Source organism: Tetranychus urticae, chromosome 3 (genome assembly GCF_039701765.1).
Source record: "Tetranychus urticae isolate SD_2017Ah chromosome 3, NJAU_TeUrti_SD_1.0, whole genome shotgun sequence".
NCBI lineage: Eukaryota > Metazoa > Arthropoda > Arachnida > Trombidiformes > Tetranychidae > Tetranychus > Tetranychus urticae.
The window spans coordinates 4,789,288-4,815,538 of NC_142960.1; the positions used below are offsets into that span (position 1 = coordinate 4,789,288).

The window sequence follows — 26,251 nt, forward strand, 5'->3', positions numbered from 1 at the left end:
CATTCACCAATATTGATTAAAGCATCAAGAATTATCGTAAAATATATTGCTCAATCAATCTTAATAAGGAATTGACTTCTATTTTCTTGTTGATGCTTTAAAAAAAGGCAATACCAGATTAAATCAATTGCAATTCAATTATTCAGGGAATACATGTACTGAATGTAATTTTATTGATTAGTAAAGCTGTCTGAAAATATTTGAAAACATTGATGAGCATAAAATTTTATCTAATATAAGATTTTATTTGATCGAAAGATTGATTAGCAATTGATTAAAGTAGATTAAGGTTTTCATTTCAATTGAGAAAATATCGATTTCTCGAAATAATAGAAACTAAAAGGTTGAACAATTGAGGATATCTAGAAGGCTTGGTAATGTATTAATAATTCAACCAAAATTAAAAACATATGTCTAAAGATAGATAAGAAATTAAATTAATGTAATGATCAATAATTTGAACAAAAGTGGTTTGTATTATGATTGACAAAATTAAATATAATTGAATAACAGCAATGAAAACCATGAGAATAAAAAAACAGTCAATTTTTTTGTATCTGTAAATAAACGTTCAATCATTTTAGAGGAGACAAAAAATATAAATTATGTATGAGATCATCAATTAATAGAATCACAATTTGGATCATAATGTGTGCGACCATCATTAATACGTGTCATTATCATGGAGAATCTTCAAATTCATTATATATATTATAATTAAGAGGATATTAATTCATAAAGAAGTATATAAAGCTGAATAATTGTTTAGAAAAGAAAGCAAAATTAATGACAATCGCAGGTTTTTCTGGTGATTTGGGTTACAAAACATCGTCTTGAGAGTGTTTGGTTAACTGAATCGTCTCGTAATCGGAAGATGAATTGTGTTTATCTTTTCTATTATGAGATCGAACTCGAATCTCGGGTTCCTCATCTTCATCATCCATAGCACAACATTCAGCTGTATTTTTGTTTTCCACCAACTTGGAATATTTATATTCCAATTTACGGTTAATCTTCCAAAAGTGAAACACCAAAGCTATCAAAATCATGGCGATAAGAGCAATAGCAATTATGGCCATTTTGAGTGGTCTCGGAATCATTGAGCAAGCTCGATGTTTGACCATCTGATCCCCGGACGGCGTAATGATACAACCACGAGGATTAATATAATGTATCTCTTGATGTCCATCGATACATTCAGTAACTACGGTGTCATAATCATCATCTTTACAGACTCTACAGGCAGCTGCAGTACGAGTTTTGACCATAAAATGAAAATTACATCCATCACAGGTTCCATCGGGACAAGATTTAGGTGAAGTCAGGACAAATTCATTTTCAAGGCTGGGCTCACAACGAAGTGTGATTACAGTTGAATGTCCTTTAATACAAGTTGATGTTGTTATCCGAGTGACTAGGTAAATGTGTATATCACTTCGAGTATTGTTAAACTCTGGGTGAACAGAAATGGAATCGTAAACTGTATCACGGGTTACAGCGACAATCTCATCACCTATTGTAAAAAGATTAATTTAAAAGAGGTTTTAAAATTATATTCAAAAATAAAGATACGAAAATTACCTAAAGGTACTGATTGAGTTGATACATTCATCCTCGTAACAATAGTTGATCTGCAAACTTGGGATCGAATTATGGTATTTTTAAAATCAAATTCATCTAAATCGGTAAAGTTGTTGATACATGTTACTCCTTTGGTTCCGCAGAGGCTTAAATTAAATAAATGATAGTAACCACCACCATCTGCGAATATAGTTGCTCCTTTCATTGATAGAGTTGAATTGATGGCTGACAAATTGAAAACTTCAGATCCTAATACAAGATTACAATCGTTATAACAAAATGACCGATCCTCTGATGAAACCAGTCCAGGGCCACAAGAGATGCATGATTGGTCTAATCCTATCGGAAATTGGAGAGATTTGTTTATAATAGTGTTGGCTGGACATTGAACACATTTAGTTAGCGTTGAGTTAATTTTTTTTGAATCTATTTTATTGAGTCCATTCATCTTCTTGGCAGAGTTTGATTGACTCACTGTTGTGGACAATAATGCACGCTTATCTCGATTAGTCAAGTTTTTTTCGATACTTTTCCAATTTTCCTGAGACAAAGCACTTGATGTGTTAATATAATGGCCTATTGGACAAGGGATACAATCTGATTCTATGTCCAATGGACAGGGTTTGCACTCTATTGCGCCAGAAAATAGAGCATTGGTTAAAATTATTTGATAAATCCGAACATGACTCGCCATTGATTGTCTCGAAAAAAGCCATTTCAGTGAAAAAGTAACATTTTCAGTAATAGTTATGGAATGTTCACGAACTCCAATTGTACTTGAGTCCCATTGTTTCTGAATGATAAATCTCTGATCATCAAGAATGCTTTTGATGTTAAGTAAAAAAAATTCACAATCATCATCGGGTTGGCAAAACATTTCAAATCTAAAGCTTAATTTACCACCTCCATAAGATCGAAAGCCAACCAGATTCAGAGTGAGAATCAAGAAAGAGTTTGGTGTAGCAGTTGTTGATGATCGTATGTAAGAAGGTGAACCAGGTACAAAAGCCCAAGCTGGTTGTTTATCAGCACATTCATGTTCGTTAAAATTGTTAGATATACAGTTATAACTAAGACCGAGTGGACCATTTCCAGGTAAACCTAAAGGATGTTTCCAGGTGTTTAGGACAAAAGAGTAAACTGGCGAGGTTGTGGGTGGACATTGTTTACATCGAGAAAGAGTTCCATCGTTATACTCGTCTTCTTGACAAGGAATACAAGTGTCATTGACCAGTTCCATTCCAGGACTACATTCAGCTTCTCCATTGGCTTCTTTGTGAGGATCACAAGGCTCTTGACGAGCAACTGGAAGTCTGACTGAAGCTTCTGAACATATTTTTGGTTCAATCCAATGATATTGACGAAGTCGAGATCGAGTTTTTAAATCACATGAGCTAACTGTTTCAAAATAATCATTGCTTGTACAAGATGGTCTTGGGAGACATTTGGAAGAACCAACAAATGCAAATGATGATTGATTATCACATGATTTACACTGACTTGATCCATACTCTTCTGTGTAAGTATCTTTTGGGCAAAATTTACAGTGACCAGAATTAGGTTCATCATTGTAAGTACCAGGTTCACAAGGTGAACATTCAGATGTATAAGATACTCCATAAACTTCAATAGACCGGATTCGGACCACTCCAAGCTCATTTGACAGCACTGATTTTTCATCAATAATTGATTCTTTCATAGAATGGTCATTTCTTTTAGTTTCCTCTTGAAATTGTTCATAACTTCTCTCTTCATGACTGGAGCGTTTTTGGAAATACATTGATGACGATAATCTACTTTGAACATTTCCATAGAATAAGGTTCGCCAAACAAATGAATAATAACCTGGTTCCAGTAAATCTAAAGTGATAGTTTTCCACTTTGATTTGTCTCTGGTTGCACTGAGTTCCTTACTATTTTTATCATTCCATCTGTTATAACTGCCTCGAGATTCCTTCAAATTTAAATGCAGAAAGGTAAAGAATATGTACAAACTCGGATCATCTGGTCCAATAAACTGATATTTGAATTTAATTTTCCCTTGTTTAACAATCTTCACTGAATATGATAATATTGAAGTGCAAGTTAAGTGGGCTTCATCTGGTCGATTTTCAAGAATACCATTGTTAACACGCCAGCCTGTTGAATATAAAACAAAACATCTTAAGACATTTAAAAAATGCTATAACCATATTGCAATCATTTAATACCATATTTAACTTGTTTAATTAGGCAAATATCAGATGATTGAGAAGAAAAGCGTATTATGTACATACCTGAACAGTTTTTTGAATCGTCTGATTTTGTTATGACAAAACCTGAGTTATTTAAAATTGCCTGGTTGAATGAAGTGAATCTAATTCCTCCTCCTGGAAATAATGAAATCAAAATGATGCGAAGGCAAATATTAAAACCTTGAAGAATCGAAAGGATAAAATATAAAAGATAAATGTTTACCTAATGAATAATAACCAGCTTTGCAGGGTTCACAGGTAAGGCTAGTTGAGTTGAAAAAGGTTCCACGTTCACAGGAGGTATCTGTCGAAGGAAAATAATAATGTATAATTAAAGTAATCACAAGTATATTGATTAAACTTACAGCATGAATTGACCCGCACAGGAGCATTTGGAGCTCCACCAACACATTTACCCGGTGAAATGGGTATAGAGACTCGATAGCGGCCTTGATATTTGTCACACTCAGTGAAAGCATATTGAAAGTCAGACTAATCAAAAATACAAAAAAAATTAACGCAAATATTTTAAAGCAATTGAATTGCATTTAGATAATGATATCAGTCGTAACAATCTAATGAAGGAAAAATATTATTAAATTGTCTTACCGGTTGGCAAGTAGGCAAATCATCACTTAAAACATTTTGGGTTAGGTAAATGAAAAATATGGTAACACTGGTTACAAGGAATGGCGATAACAAATAGGATTGTATTGATGATGGCGATTCTCGAATCAACATTGAAGGCATCAAAGGTTATCAAGCTTTCACTTAGTTAAATATATCAGTTAGTGAGCATATTTTGCGAGTAATTCAATTAATTTCATTGCACTAATCAACTTTTAGAACCATAGGGATTTTCAGATTGATAATGTTCCATTCTTTAACATAGAGCTTTCTAACATTTCCTATCTTCTGTCTTAAGCCTTCTTCATCTCGTTTTTTGAGCATATTGATCATGGGCATTCAGTAATTTGGTGTAATACAAACTCGAAAGTAAAAATGATTTGTTTGCGATGAAAAGTTTCATGTTATGATAGTTTTAATACAAAATTGTGTGTTGAAATGAATTATGTACAAAATTGAATTATCTATTGGCTGTGGAACAGATGAAAACAATTTGAATGATGATCGATTTTATGATCATTATGATCAAATTTTCTGGTGAAAATTGACATTGTTTGACAATTTAAGACAATTGAAAAGGTGAACATTGATTTAACTGAATTTGCAACTCAAGATGGATGTGATGAAAAACAAATTTGGAGTGGGCAGTTAGTTAACACGAAAATATATAATTTGTTAGGCTATTAATTTGTTAGCTAATTTCCTTGATATCCGTTGAAATTATACTTACAATATTAATGTTATATTATTTTAAATTGGAGTTGATTCAATGTAACCCAACTGTTTGTACAACTATTACCATGTAACTTGGTATATTGGTGAGACAATTTAGACAATCTATGTTTCATTTATGTTTAGTATTCAAAAGAAAAGAGGACAAAAGAAGGGATTCACAATTAACGTAAGAAAGAATTGAGATAATTAGAGTTGATTGAGAAAACATGCAAAAGAAGAAATGAAAAGTTGATTTAAGAGGGATAGATGATCGATGGGAACAGATTTTTTTTAACCATCGTTCAAATATAAATATAAATATAATAGATATTTACAATAGAGATACATAATTAAACAAACTGTTAATTACTATGAGACTTTGGATGATGATGTTTTAGGTAATTCTATACATCTTATTTCAGCACCTAAGCGAAGTTTAAGTCGTTTAACTCCGACATCTTCAACAACCACCGAATCACGGCAACTCCGAGTGGTTATTTTCCTTTTGTTAACAGCAGCCTGATCACTAGATAAATAGGAGTTCATGTCGTTATAATTATTGTTTAGATTATTACTATTGAGGTCATTGTTTTTACACTCCAATCGACTTTCATCCTCAAGCGAATTATTATTGGTATCGAATGAATTATTATTCTCTTCCAGTCTATCAGGGTCAACATCAGATGATCGGGAATTCTTTTTCCGTTTCTTTTTCCTTGTCTTTTTACGATTTTCCCGTCGACGGTTTTTTATCGGGCTCTTAACTGGCGAAAAAGAATCGCCACAATCTCTTGAAAAGGCAGGTAAAACTTCATAAGTTATTCTTTCCCAGCTATTGTTAATTTGAGTATCGCTAGCTCCAGATATGTTAGAGCGATCGTCTAATGTTGAATTACCACTATTACTGTTTGTTTTGCGTCGAAGTCTGATGGTCAATGTAAGCTTCTGTCTGTTTTTTAAGTCGGGACTTTCATGGTTTACACATTCGTTGGTTGAATCATTTCTTTGGCTATAGTCATGAATTGGAACTTTATTTGACAAGTTTTTATCGGAGGTTAAAGATGGTGGGCTAGGAAGTATAGGCTGTGGTATGTGATGAGATTCAATTGATTCGGGATTAGAATTGCTACTTGATAATCGAGTTGATCGGCGTAAAGGTGGTCTTGTTAAACACTTATCTTTATCTTCACAGGATTCCTTGAAATCAGATAAGTTTAGTTGATTTAATTCACTTTTCAAGCTAGCAATGTCACCTGGTTTATCACATGGTTTTAATTCGGTAGAAACTTGAGCGATGTTAAAGCTATTTTTATGATCCATTTTAATGTCTGAAGAGTCCGAATCAACAGCCTTTTTATCCAGTTTAAGCTCATTTTTTAAAATTTCATTTTTATGAGGTTGGTCGACTCCTTTTAATACTCCGGGCTCACATTTGACTTGTCTAGTTTCAGTGCTAAGGTGTCTTTTAACTCTTCCACTTCTAGTTGTAAACATTGTTCTATCATCTAAACTTTCTTCGCCCATTTGATCGACAATAGAAGTTTTACAATTATTTTGAGTAACTGGTTTAGTTCTGACTAAACCATTTCTATTACTACTGCTATTACTACTATTACCACCAGCTTTTGATTTGACATTCGTACTCCTGTTAGTGTTGTCTTTTATTCCACCTTCTATTCCTATCACCCCTCTTCTTTTGGTTGTCTCTTCACTTTCTTTTTTCTTAGCTTGTTGTTTCATCCGATTCAGTCTATTGTCAGTCTCTCTGAAACTGTAGATTTTTTGAGAACATTGAGGGTTAATATCTTCTTGGTTTTCGGATTTTCTTTGGGAAAAGGCGCCTGTTTTCCGCCTTTCGCATGTTTCGCATTCACAGTAACAGTTATTGTCTCCAAAAAAGTCTTCTCCATAAAAGCAGGTTATCTCTTCTCCGATGTCTATATTCCTTAGTACCTTGATACATGCGGTATCACGGCCAGTTGATACAAATTTACAATTAGCCCGACAATCGTGATTTATAAATGCACCTGGTCCAAGCCAGAGTTGAGCACAATTTTTACGACAAGAGTACATAACTGAAAAATCATTTATCCCAGGTTTCAACATTTCCTCTTCTTCTTTCTCGGTGAGTTCAGCTATACAACCCACGAGCATTTCAATTTTTTCATTCTTAAACCATTTCTGGGTAGCTACTAGTTTAGCTCCAACATTTCCTTCGGCAGAATACCTGATTCAATAAAAGATGAAAAACAAAAAATTGATTAAATTTGGGAATGAATTTCAATTATAAGCAAAACAATAAATCTTACCTGTAGCATGGTTTTATATCAAAACCTGAATTTTTATCAAAAATCCGTAAAAATCTGAAAATATGCTCTTTGAATAATCTTTTATGTCTCTCGTTGCGAATATGGTATAAACTTTGGGCCCAATCTCCAGAGACCAGCTTATCAAAAGCAGCCTCATAGTTTTGGTGCTTCTTGAATCCATGCACCAATTGTCTGAGAAAATCTTTGGATACTTTAGGTGGTTTAAACCTGTCAAATATAAATGAAAATAAAAGTTATATTAAAGTGGTGCCATTTTTAAAATTTAAACAGTAACGGTTCCGTTGATGGTTTCTAGGATTGCAATAGTAAACAAAAACTAAAGGTTATAGAGCTCAAAACAAAGTAACCGGTTTTAGTCTGTGCTTTAGACCAGATTAACCCTGGCAATATTTAAGGCCTGATGGAAATTAATATGGGACCAGGGAGTCCCGAAAGATGCACTTCAATATCAAATAGAACACCTTCAATATCAAAATTGATCACATTGGCAAACTCTAGACAGAACTTAAGCATGTTAAGAATAATGAATTAATGATAACTTTACCAACCTTGTGTTCATTTTGTGGGTACAGAAGCCAAGATAGGGATCAATAATAAGGGTTATGGCTAGATCATCAAACTCACAAAGCTCTGTGGCAGTTAAACCAATGGAGGAGTAATTAGAATTTTTATGGGAGATTTGTTGAGTTACATAAGTTGAGCAAGTGTCCGACTGTCCCTTGTCTCCTGTTTTCCTACAATTTGCCATTGTTTTACCAACAACCATTTTCTTTTTTGATTGCTTACCAGAGTGACTCATACGGCTCCAACAATCAAAACAGCATCCTTTAGTCCCTCATTTCATCAGAGTATTACAATAATAATAATAAAAATAGAAAATTATAGCGATGTTTATATAGAGATGAATGATTGTGTATGTGTATATAATATATTGAATGGTTTTTGTTTGCTTCCTCTGGTTATCCGGTCTTTCTTTTCTTATTTTATTCTGCTAATATACCTATCCCTCCATTACCATGTGTAAGCTTCACATTCAGTCAATGGAACTGGATACATTGGTTTAATAACAAACCATCGACACATCATGGTATCCTCATCTGGAGTAATGAAAGAAGCTAGATGATGTGCCTCTTGACGATCCGCTGTTATCTTTCAGAGTTGTAGCAAACATTACCAGAAGATGTAGAAAAAAAGATGAAATATAGATGTAGGCAAATCACAATGAATTGATAACTTCTAAATGGATCAGTATGCCAGACAAGTCAATTAAACAGGATTGACAAGAGGAGACAATGTTGTTTCCAATGATTAAATTAACCAGCAATAAGAATAGTAATAAATAAAACTTAAATAAAAAACAAGACAAAATACATTTACTGAAAAGGGAGACAGAGAGAAGCAGCAGCAACAGCAGCAACCAGATACAAAGCAGAATGATGAGAAAGAGACCAGAGAAGAAGAAAGAGAGAAAAAAGGAGGAAACTCGCCAAAGAAGAAAGAGAGAGAGAAAGAAAACTGAACAAAAATATTCTCTTCCGACTTTAAATAAACAATTAAGGTGTATATTAATTAATAACCATAGGTAAATAGGCAAAAATAATCAAAACATTCATCCCAATCGTATAGACTTCTGTTAATTTGGTCATCTGTTTTGCAAAACTGCATCCAAATTTTTACATCCACTTCTACTGGGTTTGGGTGAAGGCTGTAATGAAATTAATGGCCATTTTTTATTTAATTGATAAAAATGCAATTAGACATCAAGATTTAAAACAAAAGAAAGATGCATTTAGTGATAAACATAAAATTCTCAAAGCTCTTCTGATCAATACCAAATGTTTCATGAACTTATGCACCTATCTTTACCTGGTTTCAATTTTTTCAATACGCCAAGGAAACCTAAAAGTCAATATTTTAATCACAATTTCTCTGGTTATATTTCAACAAACCAGGCTAAATCAAATATTAGCTGATAAAATTTATACTTATAGAGTATTTTACCTGCTCATGATGAAAATGAATTGCAATTTACTTCAAATAACTTGAGATTGAAGTTGGCTAGATGAACCATGATTATTTTTGTGCTGGTAAAAATAATATGAATAAACGTTTATCTTTACCTATAGCTGGTAAGTAGACCATTTTAGCTTTTTTAAACGATTGAAATCATTATATCATAGTTAATACTAATATTGGTGTATTTCAGGGTTGATAGTAAATATTTGTATCACATAGGTTATCCTAAATCTGGCTGATTCCGAATAAGTTCAGCTATTCGTCAAAATTAAAACTTTTTGGATTGAATCCAAAGCCAATACGGTTTGAACTTGGTTTTGTTAATTAAAATTCAAAGATTCAGATCTAAAGTATCTCATTAAAAGGTAAAGATTTGAAATAAATAAAACCATGACATTAGACAGTAATTAGATTGTGAAACAAAAAAAATAACGAGAAGTCAGATTTGCTACAAGAATAATAATCTTCAGATTCTCAGCGTTTCAAAGTAGATTTCTGATTTTGAGTTTTTAGATAATATTTACTTCAAACAGCCTTGCGTTCAGGTCATATCGATGACTGAAGAAATTTGATTGCAAATAAATGATGACATTTGACAGGTAATTAGATGGTGAAGTCAATTTTACTACAAAAAAATGATAATAACCGGTAATATATCTGTCATTATTACATTGTAAAATGAACTTATTGATAGCCAAATAAATGGATATTGAAATAAGTGAATCATTGGCTAAATTTATTTGATATGGAATGATTCGTGTGAAGTTAAAAGAGAAAATTGTTTGCAAAAAATAATCTTTTTGAAATATCTTTAGTATAATTATCTAAATAGTCGAGCTCGAATGGTTATCGCGATAAAAGCCAAAACTCTAAAAGAGACTAGAAGAACTCCCAGAGCGATAAAATTGAAGGTTACGTTGTCTTCATCAAAGTGTAATCTTTGAATTACCCCTTTACCATCCAAAGTACAGCCTAATCCTGGTGGTAATGCATTTGTTAATCCTTCACGGATATCTGATATATTTAACATTAAAGATCCAACAAGTGAATTCAAATCATCGTCAGATTGAGGTATATCACATGTTATATTGGTCACTTTACGCCATTGGTTCACCACAAGAATCTCATTTCCATAATAAAACCAACTGAGATACTTGATCCAAGCAAGGTAAGATGGAATTGATCTGTGCATCAGGGAAAGAAATAAATTAATGAAATAAATCAAACGAGTCTGAGCAAGAATGTTCAGAATCTTACTTGTTATTTAAGAAAAGTCCTCCGAATAGCATTAAAGGAATTATAAAAGGTGGTGCAATTGATAATCCAATGGTAGCACTTTTACTAATACATGAGATGAAGTAACCAAAGCCACAAGCAACATTCGCTATAAGTACTAAAACCATGGCCGCAAGATAAAATGCTTGAATATCATCATATAAACCGATCATCCAATAAGTTATGGCAGCAAAACCAAATGGAAGAAAAACGAAATACGGTAATTCAGCCAGTAATTTAGACAGAAAGTAAACTGCAATTGAATAAAGCCCATTGCCATATTCACGAATAAATATCGGTAGTTCCAAGCAGAATGTCTGTGAAAGAAAATAGAATTGAATTAATTTTTAAAATTCAGAGGAGTCGCCTAGCATTGATTGGCGTTTTTCAATCAAACTTACATTGACAACGGCAAAGACATTTGTAAATGTGATATTAGCTAATAATATAAATAATGCTCCATTAATGTTCATAATTCCTTCTTGTGTGTATTCTTGTTTCCAATAAACTACACCCAGAAGTAGAGCGACAAACTGCAGTAAAAATAATGAAATGAACTCATGAAATTAAATTGTACATTATATTTGGTATTGATTAGGGATTCGGATGAAACTCACAATGGTCTGTGCTATCCTAAAAAAGGTTAATAAAGGATCCCGAAGATTAGTTAGCCATGATCTCCAAACAACCCATTTGATTTGTGTAAAAAAACCACGTTTATAAGAGAAATCTATTTGTGTTTTGAAGCCAAATTTAAGTCCAACTGGCGCAGATTCTTGTTTAGTCCGATATGCATAAGATGATTCTGAAAATTTGGTACAAATCCTCTGAAAAGATAAAGAAGTATTTCAGTTGGTAAGTAATCATGATTCAAATTTGAACCGAGTATCAAATTGATTAAAATCACATGCTTACAGCAACTTTTCGTTTACACTCGTCTTCCCTTCCCGGTATAATTGCTAGTTGTTGTACATAAAAATCAGCTGGATTATAGTTATGAGGACAACGAAGACCGATTCGAGAGAAAAAGATAAGAGCATCTGCTGAGCTTCCCATGAAAGCAACTCTTCCTTGTGACAGCAACAATAATTCATCAAACATTTCAAATACTTGTGATGAAGGCTGGTGAATTGTGGCTAGAATGGTTCGTTTAGTCGCTGCCATCCCTCTTAAAACGCTAACCACACTTTGAGCCATAAATGAATCTAATCCTGAGGTTGGTTCGTCACAGAAAAGTATTGATGGATCAGTCAGAATCTAAAGAAAGATGAGTTGAAAAAAGCAATGAGAATATGCAGACAAATGGCAAATAATGTGAATACTTACTTCAGATGCGAATGCAAGTCGTTTCATTTCCCCTCCTGAGATTGATTTATTCATTCCTGGTGAACCAATGCGATAATTTTCGATCTTTTTAAGACCAAGCTACAATAATTTCAATAAAAAAAGATTAGTTTCTTGTTAAAAATGCAAGCAATTGTAGATGAATATTTGGAATGGCAATAATTTGACATTTTTTTACCTCAAAAATAACATTGTCCACTTTCGCTCTTATCTCTTTATCCGACGAATGACTTGTCCGAAGATGAGCCTGAAAATTTATAAAAAAAAATTAAAATCAGTTCATATTTGAAGCATTAAAACAAGAAAATTACAATTGAACATGATATCAATAATGAAAAGGATTTGAATAATTCTAAGGACCAAATTCGTCCTTTTCTGATTTATTGAAATGCAAATCTTGAGTAGTCTTAAATTTAACTGCAATTGGCCAATAAGCTGACTCTTATTAACTAATTGCTAAGCGTAAAGTGTATTTGAAAGAATCGCAACTTGCATAATCTATTCAATAAAATAGTCAGAACAATGAAATGTGAAAATAACAGCCACTTGGTCAGTTTAGTTCCGTCCAATAATGATTATAAATGAATCAATATTGATACTCATTATTAATCTAATACATCAATCATGTAATACACGCCATAATATGTCAATTGAATGATTAAGAGCAAAACCAATGGGCAAAGCCGCTATTAAAGTAAACTGAATTTCAGTAAATAAATTGTACATCAAGTTTCCTTAAACTGAATAAAAATTCATGAGAATGAGATTGACATTGAATAAGTAAACATTCATTTTTATGAATGATCAATGTTCATTTGAATGAAATAAAAGATTCTTGAGCCTTATTCGTGATGCTTTAACTGTAAAGTATTATTAAATAGATAAATTGAGATCATGTTCAGTTCGTCTATTTACTATACTGTGAGTGAAATTTTGATTCACCCGTTTGACCTTAAAAGTAGACAAGTCTGGAAAGCTTTTTTTCATATAAAATTACTGAATCGTTTTACCCATTAAATGTTAGCCTATTAATAAAGCATTAAGTGAATGATTGTTTTGTTTTGACAAACATACAATCGTACAACATTTAGTACAATATTAAAGTTGAATTGTTGGTCAAATGGATGAAGATGAATGCGAAGACTCACTTGAAAAATGAGATGTTCCCGTACGGTTAAAACACCGATAAACATGTCATCCTGTTGAACATAAGCTGAACAAGCAGCCATTTTATCGGCTGTCGCAATTTGCCCATTAAGCAGCACTTTACCGCTAACATCAAGATTCCTAAGGTTTCTGCCGGTCAACACATTCAAGAATGTTGTTTTACCTGTGAATAAATGCAAATCAAATTAGTCATTTAACCACCTAAAAGGACCAATAAATGGTTGATGACAAACATACCAGCTCCTGAGGCTCCCATGATGGCAAGAAGATGACCACTGTCAACATGTCCAGTGACTGTAAAAGAGGAAAGAAAATTTGAGTTAGAAAATTTTTCTTCTATTAAAGCCTTAAATTTATTCAACAACATTCACTTAATTTGCATGGTAATTGGAATGATTTATTGGGGAAAATAAAAATGAGTTTAAAATCATTTACTGCAAATTAATCATGGTGAATGAACTTAATATCAATAGTAAAACAGATTGAATGTTTGAAATGCTGAAATACGGTCGACAAGGTATTTTCTGGTCTGGCCTTTTTTTTTGTGGACGTTCTTGACACTCATTCAAACCATTCAATTGTTAATAACTTACCATTTTTAATAATAGGAATAAGCTCGTTATGAGATGTTTTTGATTTGAACAATCCTCTTCCTGGTCGAACTGAAACACTTAAATCTTGCCATTCAATTGTTACCGGCTGAAAGCTTGATTGACGCTTTAAACTTCTGTCACATCTATTGATTGTTTGGCGAAACACTGTAAGAAAAGATTTGTACAAATAAAAGAGAGTTAATTACAATAATCAGTTTAGACTAGCATTAAATTAAAATTGGTTGGACATGGGAATAACAATTGCTGGGGAAAATGTTTAAGGCCAAATACCATATGAGCAAACATCAATGGCTACAATTGTTTAAATTGTTTCACCAGCATAAATATTACGCTTATCTTGACTAATCATAGCTATCAACAGTTTCAGTTAATTGTGTTTGTAAAGCAATAACATTGAAAAATGAGGTATTTTCAATTAGAGTTACCAATCAAGTTTCAACTCAGCAAATGCTAACAATTCATCTCCATCATTAACATTGTTTATAAAGAGTGTCATCTGTTATTTGTTTATCAATAATGAAATGATAAAATAATAAACCTGAGAACAATCGACGATTTCATGATTGTGAACATGATGAATATATCATCAATTTTTTTCTCATTTTCACATGCAAAACAGCAACAATAGAAACCTTTGATTTCAATCAATAAATCATCTTCTTCTTCTTTTTTCTCATCTCAAACCCGATTGACAACTTTTGCCAAAAGTAAAATAACAAATTGAAATATACAATCAACTAATAGCTAAGGTCTTTTTTGTCCCTTTGGGTCTTTAGAAATAGGAAGAAGGCCTTACCTTATTGCAAGGTAACTTGCTATTTACCAATAAAAAAAGATATCTACATCAACTTCCTTCTCTCCCTCATCATCATCTTCATCTTCAACAACATTATCACATCTCTTCCTCTTCTTGGGATACTCAAAGAAAGTAACAAGTCTTTTCTGTATTGGTACATGAAAAGAGGTTAGTGGCCTGACCATGTTAGTCTTTAAATGGTACATTCAATTGACTTTTCAAATACATAATAACTTTATTATTGCAAGTAAATTGTTTTCCAAATTTCAAGTGATCAAGCTAATGATAATGTGGAAAGACATATTTGTATTCAAAAGATTAACTTATACTACAATTTAAGCTTCCAATCTAAAGCCAAGTGAGGCAAGTTTTGATATGAATCATCTGTGATTTAAAACACTTGATTCTTAGGGTTGAAATTGACTGTAAAGTGGTTGGAAAGTGTAAGTTAATATCAGGTAAATCTAAAATAATAAAGGTTAATCTTTTGGACAGCTTAATTCGGAAAAGTTCATCTTTTAATGACTGTTACGTTTAATTGAGTAGTTATTACTTTCTAGTTTGCGGTTGTTTGATAAACCTAAAATTGGATTGAAGGTTTGAGAAGCTTTCATTTCAAAATTTTACCTCAAGCTGACTGTCTACCAATTTATATATAAAATAGATTAAAGAATTTACTTTAATTCATGTGGAATTGTATCTTACTAATAAACTGATATTTGCTATCATAAATTGTTGAGAAAAGAGAAAGGCTTTTCACCAGGTCAATAGGCTTCTAATGTAAATTTGCTCTATTTATATGATTTTAAGGTAACATGGAGAATTTTGGTTTGCTCTGGATAAATATTGAATTAGGATCTAAGAATCAAATTGTGACTTACCATTTGACACTGGAACAATCTCATCATGAGAGAAAACTGGATTGACAAAATATCTTCCAGACCCTTTGATCATAGAGCTTTCTACGGTAAAAACTTGATGATCTCTTCTGATCATTATGATGGTGAATATGTGATGGTGATGATGATGATTTTAAGACAAAATAAAAAGGGTAATTGCGATATAAATTAAAGTTAAAGTCAAACTTGATCCAAACTTGTAATACTGGTCTTAAGGGACAAAAATACGATTGTATTGAGAGAAGAAAAAAATTGAAACAAAATTGTGAGGAGAAAACAAAACAAAGAAAATGGTTTTTCTTAAGATGCAAGGTTAACACGGTGACACAGAGTTTAAGTGAAGTGAAAATAGTCAGAAGGTGTTGTTGACAGATATTCAACCGATGATAGTATAGACTGAGATGATGAAATGGAATCCTGTAAACCCTTCTTTTTCAATCAAAGGACCTTTACACTTGGCTGGATGTAAGTAAATCCAATAAAAGGAGAAAAATTAACAATAATTGAGACGATATGGTGGTTTAAGTTGAATAACAAACCAACTAATGGACGGTTCCACTTCGAGCAATGTCATCTTCACTTGTTTTATTAACATTGATGACACAATATAAAGACACACTAATAGAATGAAATTTGAATGATAGAAGAAGAATTGGTCCAATTTAACAGTCAAACGAGAAAGATGAAAAGAAACGGTTGAAAGTAAACCCGAGTTGACATAAGATGGAAACCAATATCTTTTAAGGTAAATAAAAAAGGATGAATATACTGACTGTTGGTGAATTTAGAGCTTGAAAATGATGAAAATGGCGAGATTACTTTAAAATGTGGACAACAAATGAAGGATGATGGTCAATGTTGATGGGAAACAAAACCAGAAATCCAATGGAACAACAATTGTTACCAATAAGAAGCAGAAGAAAGTTAAAATTGAATATTTAAACACAGAGTTAACCGAATGAGAGTCACAGCATTACTAAGAGTTGAATGATCCTTGTAAAACATGGAAAGCTTTTTTTTCACATAAATATTTGAAGTTAAAAATTGTAGTGTTTAAACTTTAGTCTTCCTTTCCTGATCAAATTGAACAAACGTTGATGTGGTTAAAGATAGATCCTCTTCAGGGTCAGAGATGAGGAATTTTTCAGCTATTATACATTTATTTCGCTATCATCATTATCTATCTAACTTTCAACTAACTAATTTAAAGCCCGCGAGCAACTAACGGTCGCTTGTTTATCAGTTGATTCCGAGAATCAACTTGTTTTCAACTTTACCTGTTTTCATCATTTCTCCCGATCACTCTGGTTCTTACCTATCAACCTCACTCTCAATCAACAGCAAGTCACTTCTCTTCCTCTTTATCATCATCGTCATCATCATCTTGCAACATTCTCTCTCTTTCTCTTTCTCTTCTTCTCTCATATCGCCATATTTTGAACTCAATCGTTCACTATTTCTGTATCTTTTAAACCTGTAAATACCAATCTTATGTATATTATTATGAACCAGATTTTAACTCACGAGAACTGCTGATAATTGTGAACTAACCCTTCATTACTTACAACAATTCATCACAATTATCATCTCTATTTACCTTGATTTGTTGATGTCATTTTATAAGCAACAATTTACCCTAAAACGAGTCTCGAATCTGTCAAATGCAATTTTAATTTTAAGCATCGATAGGCCAGGTTTAACTATTAGTTATTCAATCATAACTGCCTTTAAAATATCGGTTTATTTATAATCAACTTAATCAGCATTCTAATCATCAATTGTTACATTGTATTGAGAAGTAAAAGTGTTGATTATGCATACTAATTATATTTATAACCAACCATTTTGTTTCAAGCTCATTTTTAAGCTTATTTTAAGACAAGAAGCAATCGCTTTAATTGAGAAACAACGAATCTATTAACCCGTTAATGTTATCATTTTGTAATCAAATATTAGTAACTCTCAAGGTTTCCAATTTAATCAATTTTTGTATCCTTTTGATATAATTATACATTCATCATTAATTTATTGATAAAAGATCAAATCATGATCGCATTGATTTTTATACTATTAATGTGGATTATAACCATCAATTGGTTTCATTAAGTAAACTCAATGCCTTGAGCTTGCTCAATAATGCGAAATACACTTCGGTTAATTATAACTAAAACCCTTTATTTGGATTAGATTATCCTAAAATTGCAATTGAACACTAAATTATCCATTTTTAGAAACTGAAAACAATTTTGATCGACCATCTTTCATATCAAGTCCAGAACGACTACTTTTTTGATTATTTCACCCAATTTATTGAAATTAGCTTTCATAACAAACTCTTTCACACTGACATTAAATGAACACTGTCCAAAGGACTTTGACTTTCGAGTTGAGACTTTTTTTGTAGGAACATTAAAACTGAGTCCATTAGTGCTATTGAAAAATTTCGAGAAAATCGAGCTCAAAGTTACTTGGATCGCTTTATATGCAATTTTGGAAGCAGATTTTTCTCATGAAGCTCATTACTGATGTGACTTTCGATGTTCAGCCAGAAAATGCACTTATTTTGAGAATAAAATTTTCTGTTGTCTGTAAAACAGCTCACTTCGATTTTCAGTAACATCAAACGCTTTCTGTAAGAATTAAGGAGCTGAAACTTATTATTTGTCCATAAAAATTAGTGGATACATCAACGATTGAATACTTTTTTCAATTTATCAACAGTTCTCTTAATTTTGACATAAAAATTTTGATTGATTGGAGCTCTTGGTTACTTCAAGTACAAATCTTGTGTGCCCGGAAGATATTCATTAAATGTATTCTTTCATTTAGCAAATAATAAAATCTAATGTTTGGTCAAAGAGTGACTATTGTAGGGAATTTCATTCTCGAAATATTGAGGCTCAGCTTGCTAAGTAATGATCTTGAACTTGATCTCCATCTGCTTCCATCTCGATGTCTCGTTGACAACATGTGGGTTGAAACATGGTGTTTATGCCGTCAAAATTGTCCATTTTGGTTCTCATTTTTAGGACACTTCTATTTCTAGTCCTTTCTTCCTATGCTGATCCAATCATTAATATAAATGCCGTTCTTCCCTGTTTCACAGTTACATGTTACCCTGAAATTGGCTGCATAACTCCATTCATCTCTCTTATGATCATTTTAGTTCCACCAATTTCAATATGTGCCGATTCACCCGAAGAAGTAAACGCAACTTATCACCTGATGACACCGAAAGTCAAGAAAAGTCAATTCGGTACTTTGAAAGATCTAAGACCAGGAACCAACTTAGCCTTTTATGCTCATGGTTGTTTCGCAGCTTATGCTGATAAATTAACATTTGCAGTTGGATTAGCTTTGTTTCATAAATATGATCAAGTCATTTTGATCGATTGGACTCGTGGTGCCAACCCAAGAATGTTTGGTAAAGTATCGATTCCTCTGGTTAACATCTTTCTTTGCGCTGCTAACAGTGAAGTACTTGGTCGTCTTGTTGGCAATGCAATTAAATGTGCTGTCACCGAAAAACAAATCAAACCCAAAAAGATGTTGCGCTTTAAAAATTGGTAAAACTGTTGGTAAGCATTTATTAAATAAATTCAATCGCATTTGACTAATTTTCATATCTGAATTTCAGCTCTGGACTCGAGCACATCGCCATTCGCCTTGTCAAATTCAACGTAATATTAAATTTTTATAGCAACAACAATCAGTATTTATGCTCCTGCCCCCATGAAGTCACTACTCTTAACTCGAAATTCAAAGTTTTTGCAGTATGCTCATTGGACAGTTAAATATCAGTGTGAATTGGTTCGTTATGCCATGTATTAGCGATATTTGATTCTATTTGTTTTTTGCCATTTAACGTGTAAAAAAGCATCGTACCTTTAACACAAACGTTAAACGGGAGAAGCTATAACAATCGTTTGAAGAGTAAATCAAAAGGATTGACAATTTCGAAATATTTTTAAATGATTTGCTTAAATATCCACAATTGCTTACAATGGTAATTAATCGGAATTTTTCTTTAGATTACTGTAAAATAAATGACTAATTAAGCAACTGTTAAATTGTTGTTTATATTTTCTCCACCAGTTGAGTTGTTTTGTTGCAGACAGTTCATAATATGGTATTGGTCCCTGGTTAACCAATATATTTTTTTTCTTTATGTTTGATCATCTCGATGTTTTTTCATACAATGCATCAAGTTTAATTATTTAATGTTAGATTATTATGTGATTATCTCTTTTTGTTTGTTTATTCAATGTGAAAGATGATTTAGAAGGCTTAGATGTGATGGAGAAATCAGCGACATTCGTTGATACCTGTTTGGTGTCTCCGGTTGTTTTTCGGAAAGAACCATTAAGTGAAAGTGGTACCAATGTAAATAAACACAATGTAACAATTAATGCCAATTTAACAACAATACCAGTCAACTCATTACCTGTTGAGGAAACATCAGCTGCACCGTCGGTTGTTACCAGTGGTGCATTATCATCAAAATCAATAAACCATTTACAATCATCCAACACAGTTTCTACCAAATCTTCTACCATCAATGCATTAACATCATCATCAACCACAACATCGACAGTTTCTTTGACTAATGTAACCACTTCCTCATCCTCTTCCTCATCAATGTGTGCTCGATGTAAAAAGAAACAAGTCTGTAATGTCAGGATCCAATGTAAAATGGATCAGTATTTAGCCTCCAAGATATCATACATGAAAAAGGAATTAAGCTTGTCCTTTCGAATGGCAAGACTTCCGTTACCTGCTTATGAATTGTCTCATTTAAAATATGGAAAATACATAAGACTGGAAGAGCATCCCAATGGAGGTGGTAAAATATTAAAATTATATTGGGATGAAATATATAATCTACCGCCAAATGAGAAGACTGAATTGGCTCTTGAATTCTTAAAGGAATCCTTCAGGTAAAGCAATGTTTTATTGTGTTGAATAGGTCTATTACAATTCTTATTGCTCAATATTTGTTCACTTTGACTGGATATCAATCAATTGAGTTTCATTACATAATTATTTTAGACCATCATTGGTTGTAAATGACTGCTTCAAAACCATATAGAATAGCTAACAATAATCTTGTGTTTTTCTCAATTTCAGAGAAGAGCCACTTGGAATCGCCAAATATGTAATAACTGTGGTCCATAATGGAGCCTGTCATCTACCGGATTTTATGGACTACTTTGCTGATAATCATCCTAACTTAGTTGTCAAAACTGGTATTATTGGTCACTCAGGGTCTGATATAGAGACAACAACTATGTCAGCATATAGAGAATCTGTTCATAAAAATTATTGCAATGGTACTTTCAGAGCTGGACCACTTCATCAACTAAGTCTTGTTGGAACTGCACATGAAGAAGTTGGAGGTTACTTTCCAAAGTTTCTTTCAATTTTGAAAAAAAATCCTTTTCTTAAATTAATTATGCCATGGGGCCATTTAAGTAATCTAAGATTGAGTTCACCTGAAGAAAGCAATGATGGTCCTATCCTTTGGATACGACCCGGTGAACAACTTATACCTACTGCTGATCTCGGATCTAAAACACCAAATAAGGGAAGAGGAGGACGTTTAAATGAACTAAAAAGTTTAACATTAAGGAGAGCCACAGATCCAAGGGAGATAATGTTCGAAGATAGAACTCGTTGCCATGCTGACCAAGTTGGTCAAGGATTTGATAGGCACACAACTGCTGCTGTTGGAGTTATGAAAGCAGTTCATTTCAATGAGCCACATACCTCAAATCGTATAGTTAAGGACGTTGTTGCATTTGATGCTGCATATTTTGATGAATTGGTTGAAAAACTTCAGCTTGACTTACACGAGCCACCTGTATCACAATGTATTCAATGGGTTGAGGATGCAAAATTGAATCAGTTACGAAGGGATGGCATAAAATATGCTCGACTTCATCTTTATGATAATGATATTTATTTTTTACCTCGTAATATAATTCATCAATTCAGAACCGTAACAGCAGTTGCTTCCATTGCTTGGCATGTAAGATTACGCCAATATTATAAAGAAAAAGGAAACTGTGATAATCCAATACCACAACCAAACTCAGAGAATCAGGTACAGCAACGCAAGAAAATCGAGAAAGCTAAAAGAAAGGTTGATTTTGAGGAAACAACTGAAGAGAATCATTCAGCTGATCTTGGTGCTGGATATCACCGTAAAAAAGTTAAGCATCTCAATGAAAATCATCATCGCCAAAGATCTAATTCATCTGACGGAGAGAAGAAAAGCAAAGCCTCTTCATCGCCCACTCGTTCAGCTGCATCTCGGTCTCTCTCCACATCTTCAGTTTCATCCATCGAACAATCAGCGGAACATGAACCAACTGCACCTCCGGTTCTCAGTAATTGTCGAAACGTTAAACAAAAACCGGAAGGTTGCGGGAACATAAAACGAGGTAGGACGAAAAGAGAAGAAAAACTACTTATCAAAAAATCAAATGTTTCACTGCCGGGACTACCTGCTCTGAATGATAATCAAACACTGATAACTGAAGACTTGCACACAGGTGAAGAGATCAAAGAAGAAATTTTGACATTTGAAGAAGTGCAAGAACAAACTCCTTCTCTGAGTACCAAAGAAATAGATGATGAAAGGAGAGAAAGTAGAATTGAAGAAGAAATCGAAGAAGAGGAAGAAAAAATTATTATCGACCCCGATGTCTCCAAAGATATTGTCAGCATTGCTTTGCATGAAGATTTAAGTGATCAAAAAGTCATCATTGACTCCAAAATAGCCGTTGCTCAGGATATTTTGATTGATGGAGTTGTAGATACAAACAAAGAGATGACAATTTTGACCAAAGATGGTGATGAACCTGAAGTGGCACAAACACTTGATATTGAAACTGAGGCTGTTTGCGAAATCACCGCCAAAATATCAGAAAATGTTGACATTGTATAATTGTACTTCTAATGGATCTTCTAAACAAAATTACCCGGTTAAACAAAGACCCATAAATTCCCACCATTTAATCCTCAATTTTCCTCGCTCGTTAACCAGGCGAAAAATTCATTGGATTCTGATTGTAAAAAGAACGCTGAAATACGTATAGTTTATAAATCATCATTACTCATTTCTTGTTTGGATGAATAGTGAACTGCAAAATGAAAACAGAGAGAAAATCAATGATTTTTGAACCTGATTGGCACTCAGCTTTATCAAATCAAAACTGTTATTGGCATTTTTTTCATCGAATCTTACAAGTTATAATCTCAACATTTGATTTTTTGTGTAAATGCTCTCAACTCTAAATTTTGTTTAAAATTTGCATCTAAGACAATGAGAGGAATTTGACTGAAATATTAGGCTGTTGGAACAGATTTCTCGGTGGTTTTTTGAATTGTGAATTCCGTTTAACATTAAAATGGTCCAGAATTTGATCTTCATAACTAACAAGTGGAGAAGAAAAGAAATGACATTTCATTCATTTCATAACGTAATGCAACTGAAGTTCTCCTTTTGTTCAAATTTGCACCAAATTTTCACCTTTCTTTTATTATAGTCCACTTACAGATGTATCAACAACTTCAAGCCTATTATTTCAACATGTTTCAAAAGAAAAGAAAACAAAGTCTACCAAAAAAAGGATGCACCCAAATTCCCATGTCCTCTTTATCTAAAAAGTTTGACTATTCAAATTAAATGATAAATGTATTAAATAGCAAACAATGATTATATAAGAAAAATCATTCATAACTCATGGCCCGTACTTTCGCGTAGCTATGTTAGTTGATTCTAACCCTAAAAACTTAATCGACAAAATCATTCATTTATGCTCTTTTCCCAATTTTTTTCTCACTCTGGTTTTCACTTTTATTTTATTGTAAATATATGTCAAAGTTATAATAAATTGTAATTACTTTGTTAGTCAAAACAATCAATTTTCCATCTAAACAAATTTATTGTTTATCCAAAAGATAATCTTGGAGTACACAAAATAATGTGAAAGACTAAAAAAATAGTTAATTTATGATAGGAAAAGGAGACAATTCCGATGTGTAATTTCTGAAAAATCATACGAGATCATTCTGAGTTAAGAATAAATATCAATTACAGTAAATGAATGACCAGAAAATGTTTCACGATTTTCGTCATCAGAAAAGTTATCAAACTGTTTGTCTCCCTTTTATCATTAACCAATATTTAATTGGAACATATTAACGATTTTTATGTTCATGGTCTTCGTGTTAACATAGTAGCCTTACGCACCCTTTGAATTAACTTTTTATTTCTTTTAAATGAGCTGTTTATCCATGAGCCAGAATGAATTGAGACGGATTCAGATCAATTTCTTCATTCCAACAGAATAATTAGTTCTATACAGTAATGGTTTGTTTATTCAGCAGACAGCTCGAGTTTCAATGGTTTATCTTTATCATCGACTTTGATTCCGTTAGACAGATAGAATTCACGCTTCAAGTAAGCAAAGAGTAAATCAGTGATTAAAAAAATCTGCAAAGAAATAAAATGCATTAATTTTAAGTAAATTTTAAAAATGGAGGAATAGACGATGAAGTTTCGTCACAATATGATTCTTACTTGACCAACATTATACGCCAATGTAACTCCAAAATAGTAATTTGAATTTGCTGTTCCTAAAATTATCCACATATGCCACATGAGAGGGGCAAGAACACTACAGGAAATAAACACACAAGCGACAAGAAGTCCTTGTTTCATATCTAAATAAATCAATAAAAAAAGTTTGTAAAATTAATAAATTTGAAGGAAATAGCATTAAAAGATTTTTAAGGTTGTCTTACATGTAAATAAATGTGTCCATTGTGGTAATAAGGCTAAATAAATAGCTAAATCACTAACGGATGGATATGGTTTGAAAAGGGAAAGCAGAATGAGGGTGATCAAGAAGAAGAAATTTGGATTGTTCCTGGAAATAGAAAGTAATAAATGCAAATTAATAAAATGTAATAGAATATTTATGAATTTTTGCTTACTTTAAAGTTAATGAAAGAGGAATTGAGTAAACAAAAGAATTTATTTGGAATGTCCAGAGAAAGAATTCACGAAATTGATCAAACATTTCAGCAAAAAAATACCAAAAGAGTCCAATGTTAGGAGTAAAGTCTGGGACGGATAGTCTAATAGAAAAGAGAGACAATTATTAGATAATGTATATTAAGTCGAATAGGAATTGAACCTTACAAGAAGTAATATGTTGACGAAAAGAAATCATATGATCCAGTAATTGATTTTGAAATCATAACAAGAATGGAGATAAGAAGAAGAGTTGCAATTGAACATGATATCAATGAGAAACACGAGCTTTTTGAAGCATATGTAAATGATTTTCTAGAAGAGAGATTAAAGAATATAAATTATGAATCAGTGTGAGATAAATTAACTCATTTTCTTGCTACAGGATAATATTGCTTACCCTTTCTGATTGGTTTTCTCAGAAACCATAAGAACAGGGAAAATCAGTAAAATTGGATAAAATGAATGATAAGTTAGCAGAGCGACTAATGAACAAGCGATAACTCGCCAACCAAAACTTATAAACAACATTGTAAGGCTAACTAAAAAGTTGATCAACACAGATGTTGTTTGAGCAGTACATGCCATTATTGAATATGGAAGAAACAGGTAGATTGCTAACACTCGGAAGCTTAATTGAGCAATACTTTTCTCTGGTATTTCCAATTTCTTAGCATCAGATGATGGCAGCTTTGACAGCCTAATCTTTTCCCATCTTTTTATAGTCTTCAATTGATTATAACTAGCCAAGCTGAGACAAAGTCCAGTGAGTATGTCAATGATGGCAAATATGAGAGGTATCCACTGTTCAAAGTTTGTCAGCAGAAAATGATAAAATTGAAGAAAGAGTGGAACTTCGTGAAAAGTATCTCCTTCATATGGTGAAATATTCAGCTTCATCAAAGTAACTCCTTCAACAGCTGGAAAAAAAGAGTTCATAAAGATACATTAGATCTGATTGTCTGATAAGGAAATTAGTGGAATATATGGAATTACTTTACCTCTTCTCCAAGAATTGACTGGAGTAGAAACCTCTACTCTATCAGCGATCATTTTCTGGTATGAACTGGTAATCAAAAACATCCGAATAATGAACCCAAAAGCAAGTAAAAAACTTGCCTTAATTATTGTGCACATCATTTTAGGATAGTTGCTTGTCAACCAGGCAGCGTATTATAATGACACAACTCAATCAATGCTAAGCCCAAATATAACAAAAGAAAAATTAAATTCCAATGATTAAAAATGAATACTTCAACATTTTAGAAACATTTTAGAAACATTATTTACACTGTGTTACAGTGACTGTAAACTTACAAACAGAAACGTGAACCAAATATCGGATCTGAGATTCAATAAAATAGTATCGGATATTGGTATTCCTTTAGTCTTACATTTCAATTTGATTTTAAAATTTAAATCACAATTATTGGAGTAAATTCAATTCAAACCTTAATGAAATGTAGTCAGATCTAATTATGTTAAATCGTTAATTGTGGACACAATGGTTTTGTTCTGCAAAACACTTTCGGTTCCATTTTAGCTAACAATAACACATTTATGTGAATGTTGAAAGGATTAGTTACAATTGAAAAATAAATAAAAATTTAC

The 26,251-nt window shown here is 32.5% G+C and overlaps 6 protein-coding genes across 6 annotated transcripts; 2 read left to right on the forward strand and 4 right to left on the reverse strand.

Moving 5' to 3' along the window:
- Nucleotides 1–225: 225 nt before the first annotated feature.
- LOC107371539 (endosome/lysosome-associated apoptosis and autophagy regulator family member 2-like) lies at nucleotides 226–4,913 on the reverse strand. Its single transcript, XM_015939655.3, has 6 exons — nucleotides 4,425–4,913; nucleotides 4,181–4,307; nucleotides 4,039–4,119; nucleotides 3,858–3,950; nucleotides 1,582–3,720; nucleotides 226–1,513 (listed from the first exon to the last, which is right to left on the reverse strand). Exons 1-6 carry the CDS (start codon nucleotides 4,563–4,565, stop codon nucleotides 819–821), a joined length of 3,276 nt encoding a protein of 1,091 aa, XP_015795141.2. The 5' UTR covers nucleotides 4,566–4,913; the 3' UTR covers nucleotides 226–818.
- A 367-nt stretch (nucleotides 4,914–5,280) lies between these two features.
- Hmt4-20 (Histone methyltransferase 4-20) lies at nucleotides 5,281–8,912 on the reverse strand. The gene is made up of 3 exons (XM_015939656.3): nucleotides 8,035–8,912; nucleotides 7,466–7,693; nucleotides 5,281–7,383 (listed from the first exon to the last, which is right to left on the reverse strand). Exons 1-3 carry the CDS (start codon nucleotides 8,283–8,285, stop codon nucleotides 5,526–5,528), a joined length of 2,337 nt encoding a protein of 778 aa, XP_015795142.2. The 5' UTR covers nucleotides 8,286–8,912; the 3' UTR covers nucleotides 5,281–5,525.
- A 1,193-nt stretch (nucleotides 8,913–10,105) lies between these two features.
- On the reverse strand, nucleotides 10,106–16,221 carry LOC107371729 (protein white). Its single transcript, XM_015939880.3, has 11 exons — nucleotides 15,580–16,221; nucleotides 13,882–14,046; nucleotides 13,526–13,582; nucleotides 13,270–13,451; nucleotides 12,300–12,368; nucleotides 12,104–12,202; nucleotides 11,693–12,034; nucleotides 11,395–11,604; nucleotides 11,179–11,310; nucleotides 10,760–11,094; nucleotides 10,106–10,686 (listed from the first exon to the last, which is right to left on the reverse strand). The coding sequence occupies exons 1-11, from the start codon at nucleotides 15,692–15,694 to the stop codon at nucleotides 10,323–10,325; spliced, it is 2,070 nt and encodes a 689-aa protein (XP_015795366.1). The 5' UTR covers nucleotides 15,695–16,221; the 3' UTR covers nucleotides 10,106–10,322.
- Nucleotides 16,222–18,448: 2,227 nt separating this feature from the next.
- Nucleotides 18,449–19,354, forward strand: LOC149093213 (uncharacterized). Its single transcript, XM_089269433.1, has 2 exons — nucleotides 18,449–19,175; nucleotides 19,235–19,354. The coding sequence occupies exon 1, from the start codon at nucleotides 18,580–18,582 to the stop codon at nucleotides 19,165–19,167; it is 588 nt and encodes a 195-aa protein (XP_089125559.1). The 5' UTR covers nucleotides 18,449–18,579; the 3' UTR covers nucleotides 19,168–19,175; nucleotides 19,235–19,354.
- A 407-nt stretch (nucleotides 19,355–19,761) lies between these two features.
- LOC107371341 (uncharacterized) lies at nucleotides 19,762–23,522 on the forward strand. Its single transcript, XM_015939393.3, has 2 exons — nucleotides 19,762–20,534; nucleotides 20,725–23,522. Exons 1-2 carry the CDS (start codon nucleotides 19,894–19,896, stop codon nucleotides 22,544–22,546), a joined length of 2,463 nt encoding a protein of 820 aa, XP_015794879.2. The 5' UTR covers nucleotides 19,762–19,893; the 3' UTR covers nucleotides 22,547–23,522.
- A 4-nt stretch (nucleotides 23,523–23,526) lies between these two features.
- PIG-U (phosphatidylinositol glycan anchor biosynthesis class U) lies at nucleotides 23,527–25,913 on the reverse strand. Its single transcript, XM_015939395.3, has 7 exons — nucleotides 25,642–25,913; nucleotides 25,041–25,560; nucleotides 24,809–24,955; nucleotides 24,601–24,744; nucleotides 24,409–24,533; nucleotides 24,185–24,327; nucleotides 23,527–24,097 (listed from the first exon to the last, which is right to left on the reverse strand). Exons 1-7 carry the CDS (start codon nucleotides 25,778–25,780, stop codon nucleotides 23,981–23,983), a joined length of 1,335 nt encoding a protein of 444 aa, XP_015794881.1. The 5' UTR covers nucleotides 25,781–25,913; the 3' UTR covers nucleotides 23,527–23,980.
- Nucleotides 25,914–26,251: the final 338 nt, after the last annotated feature.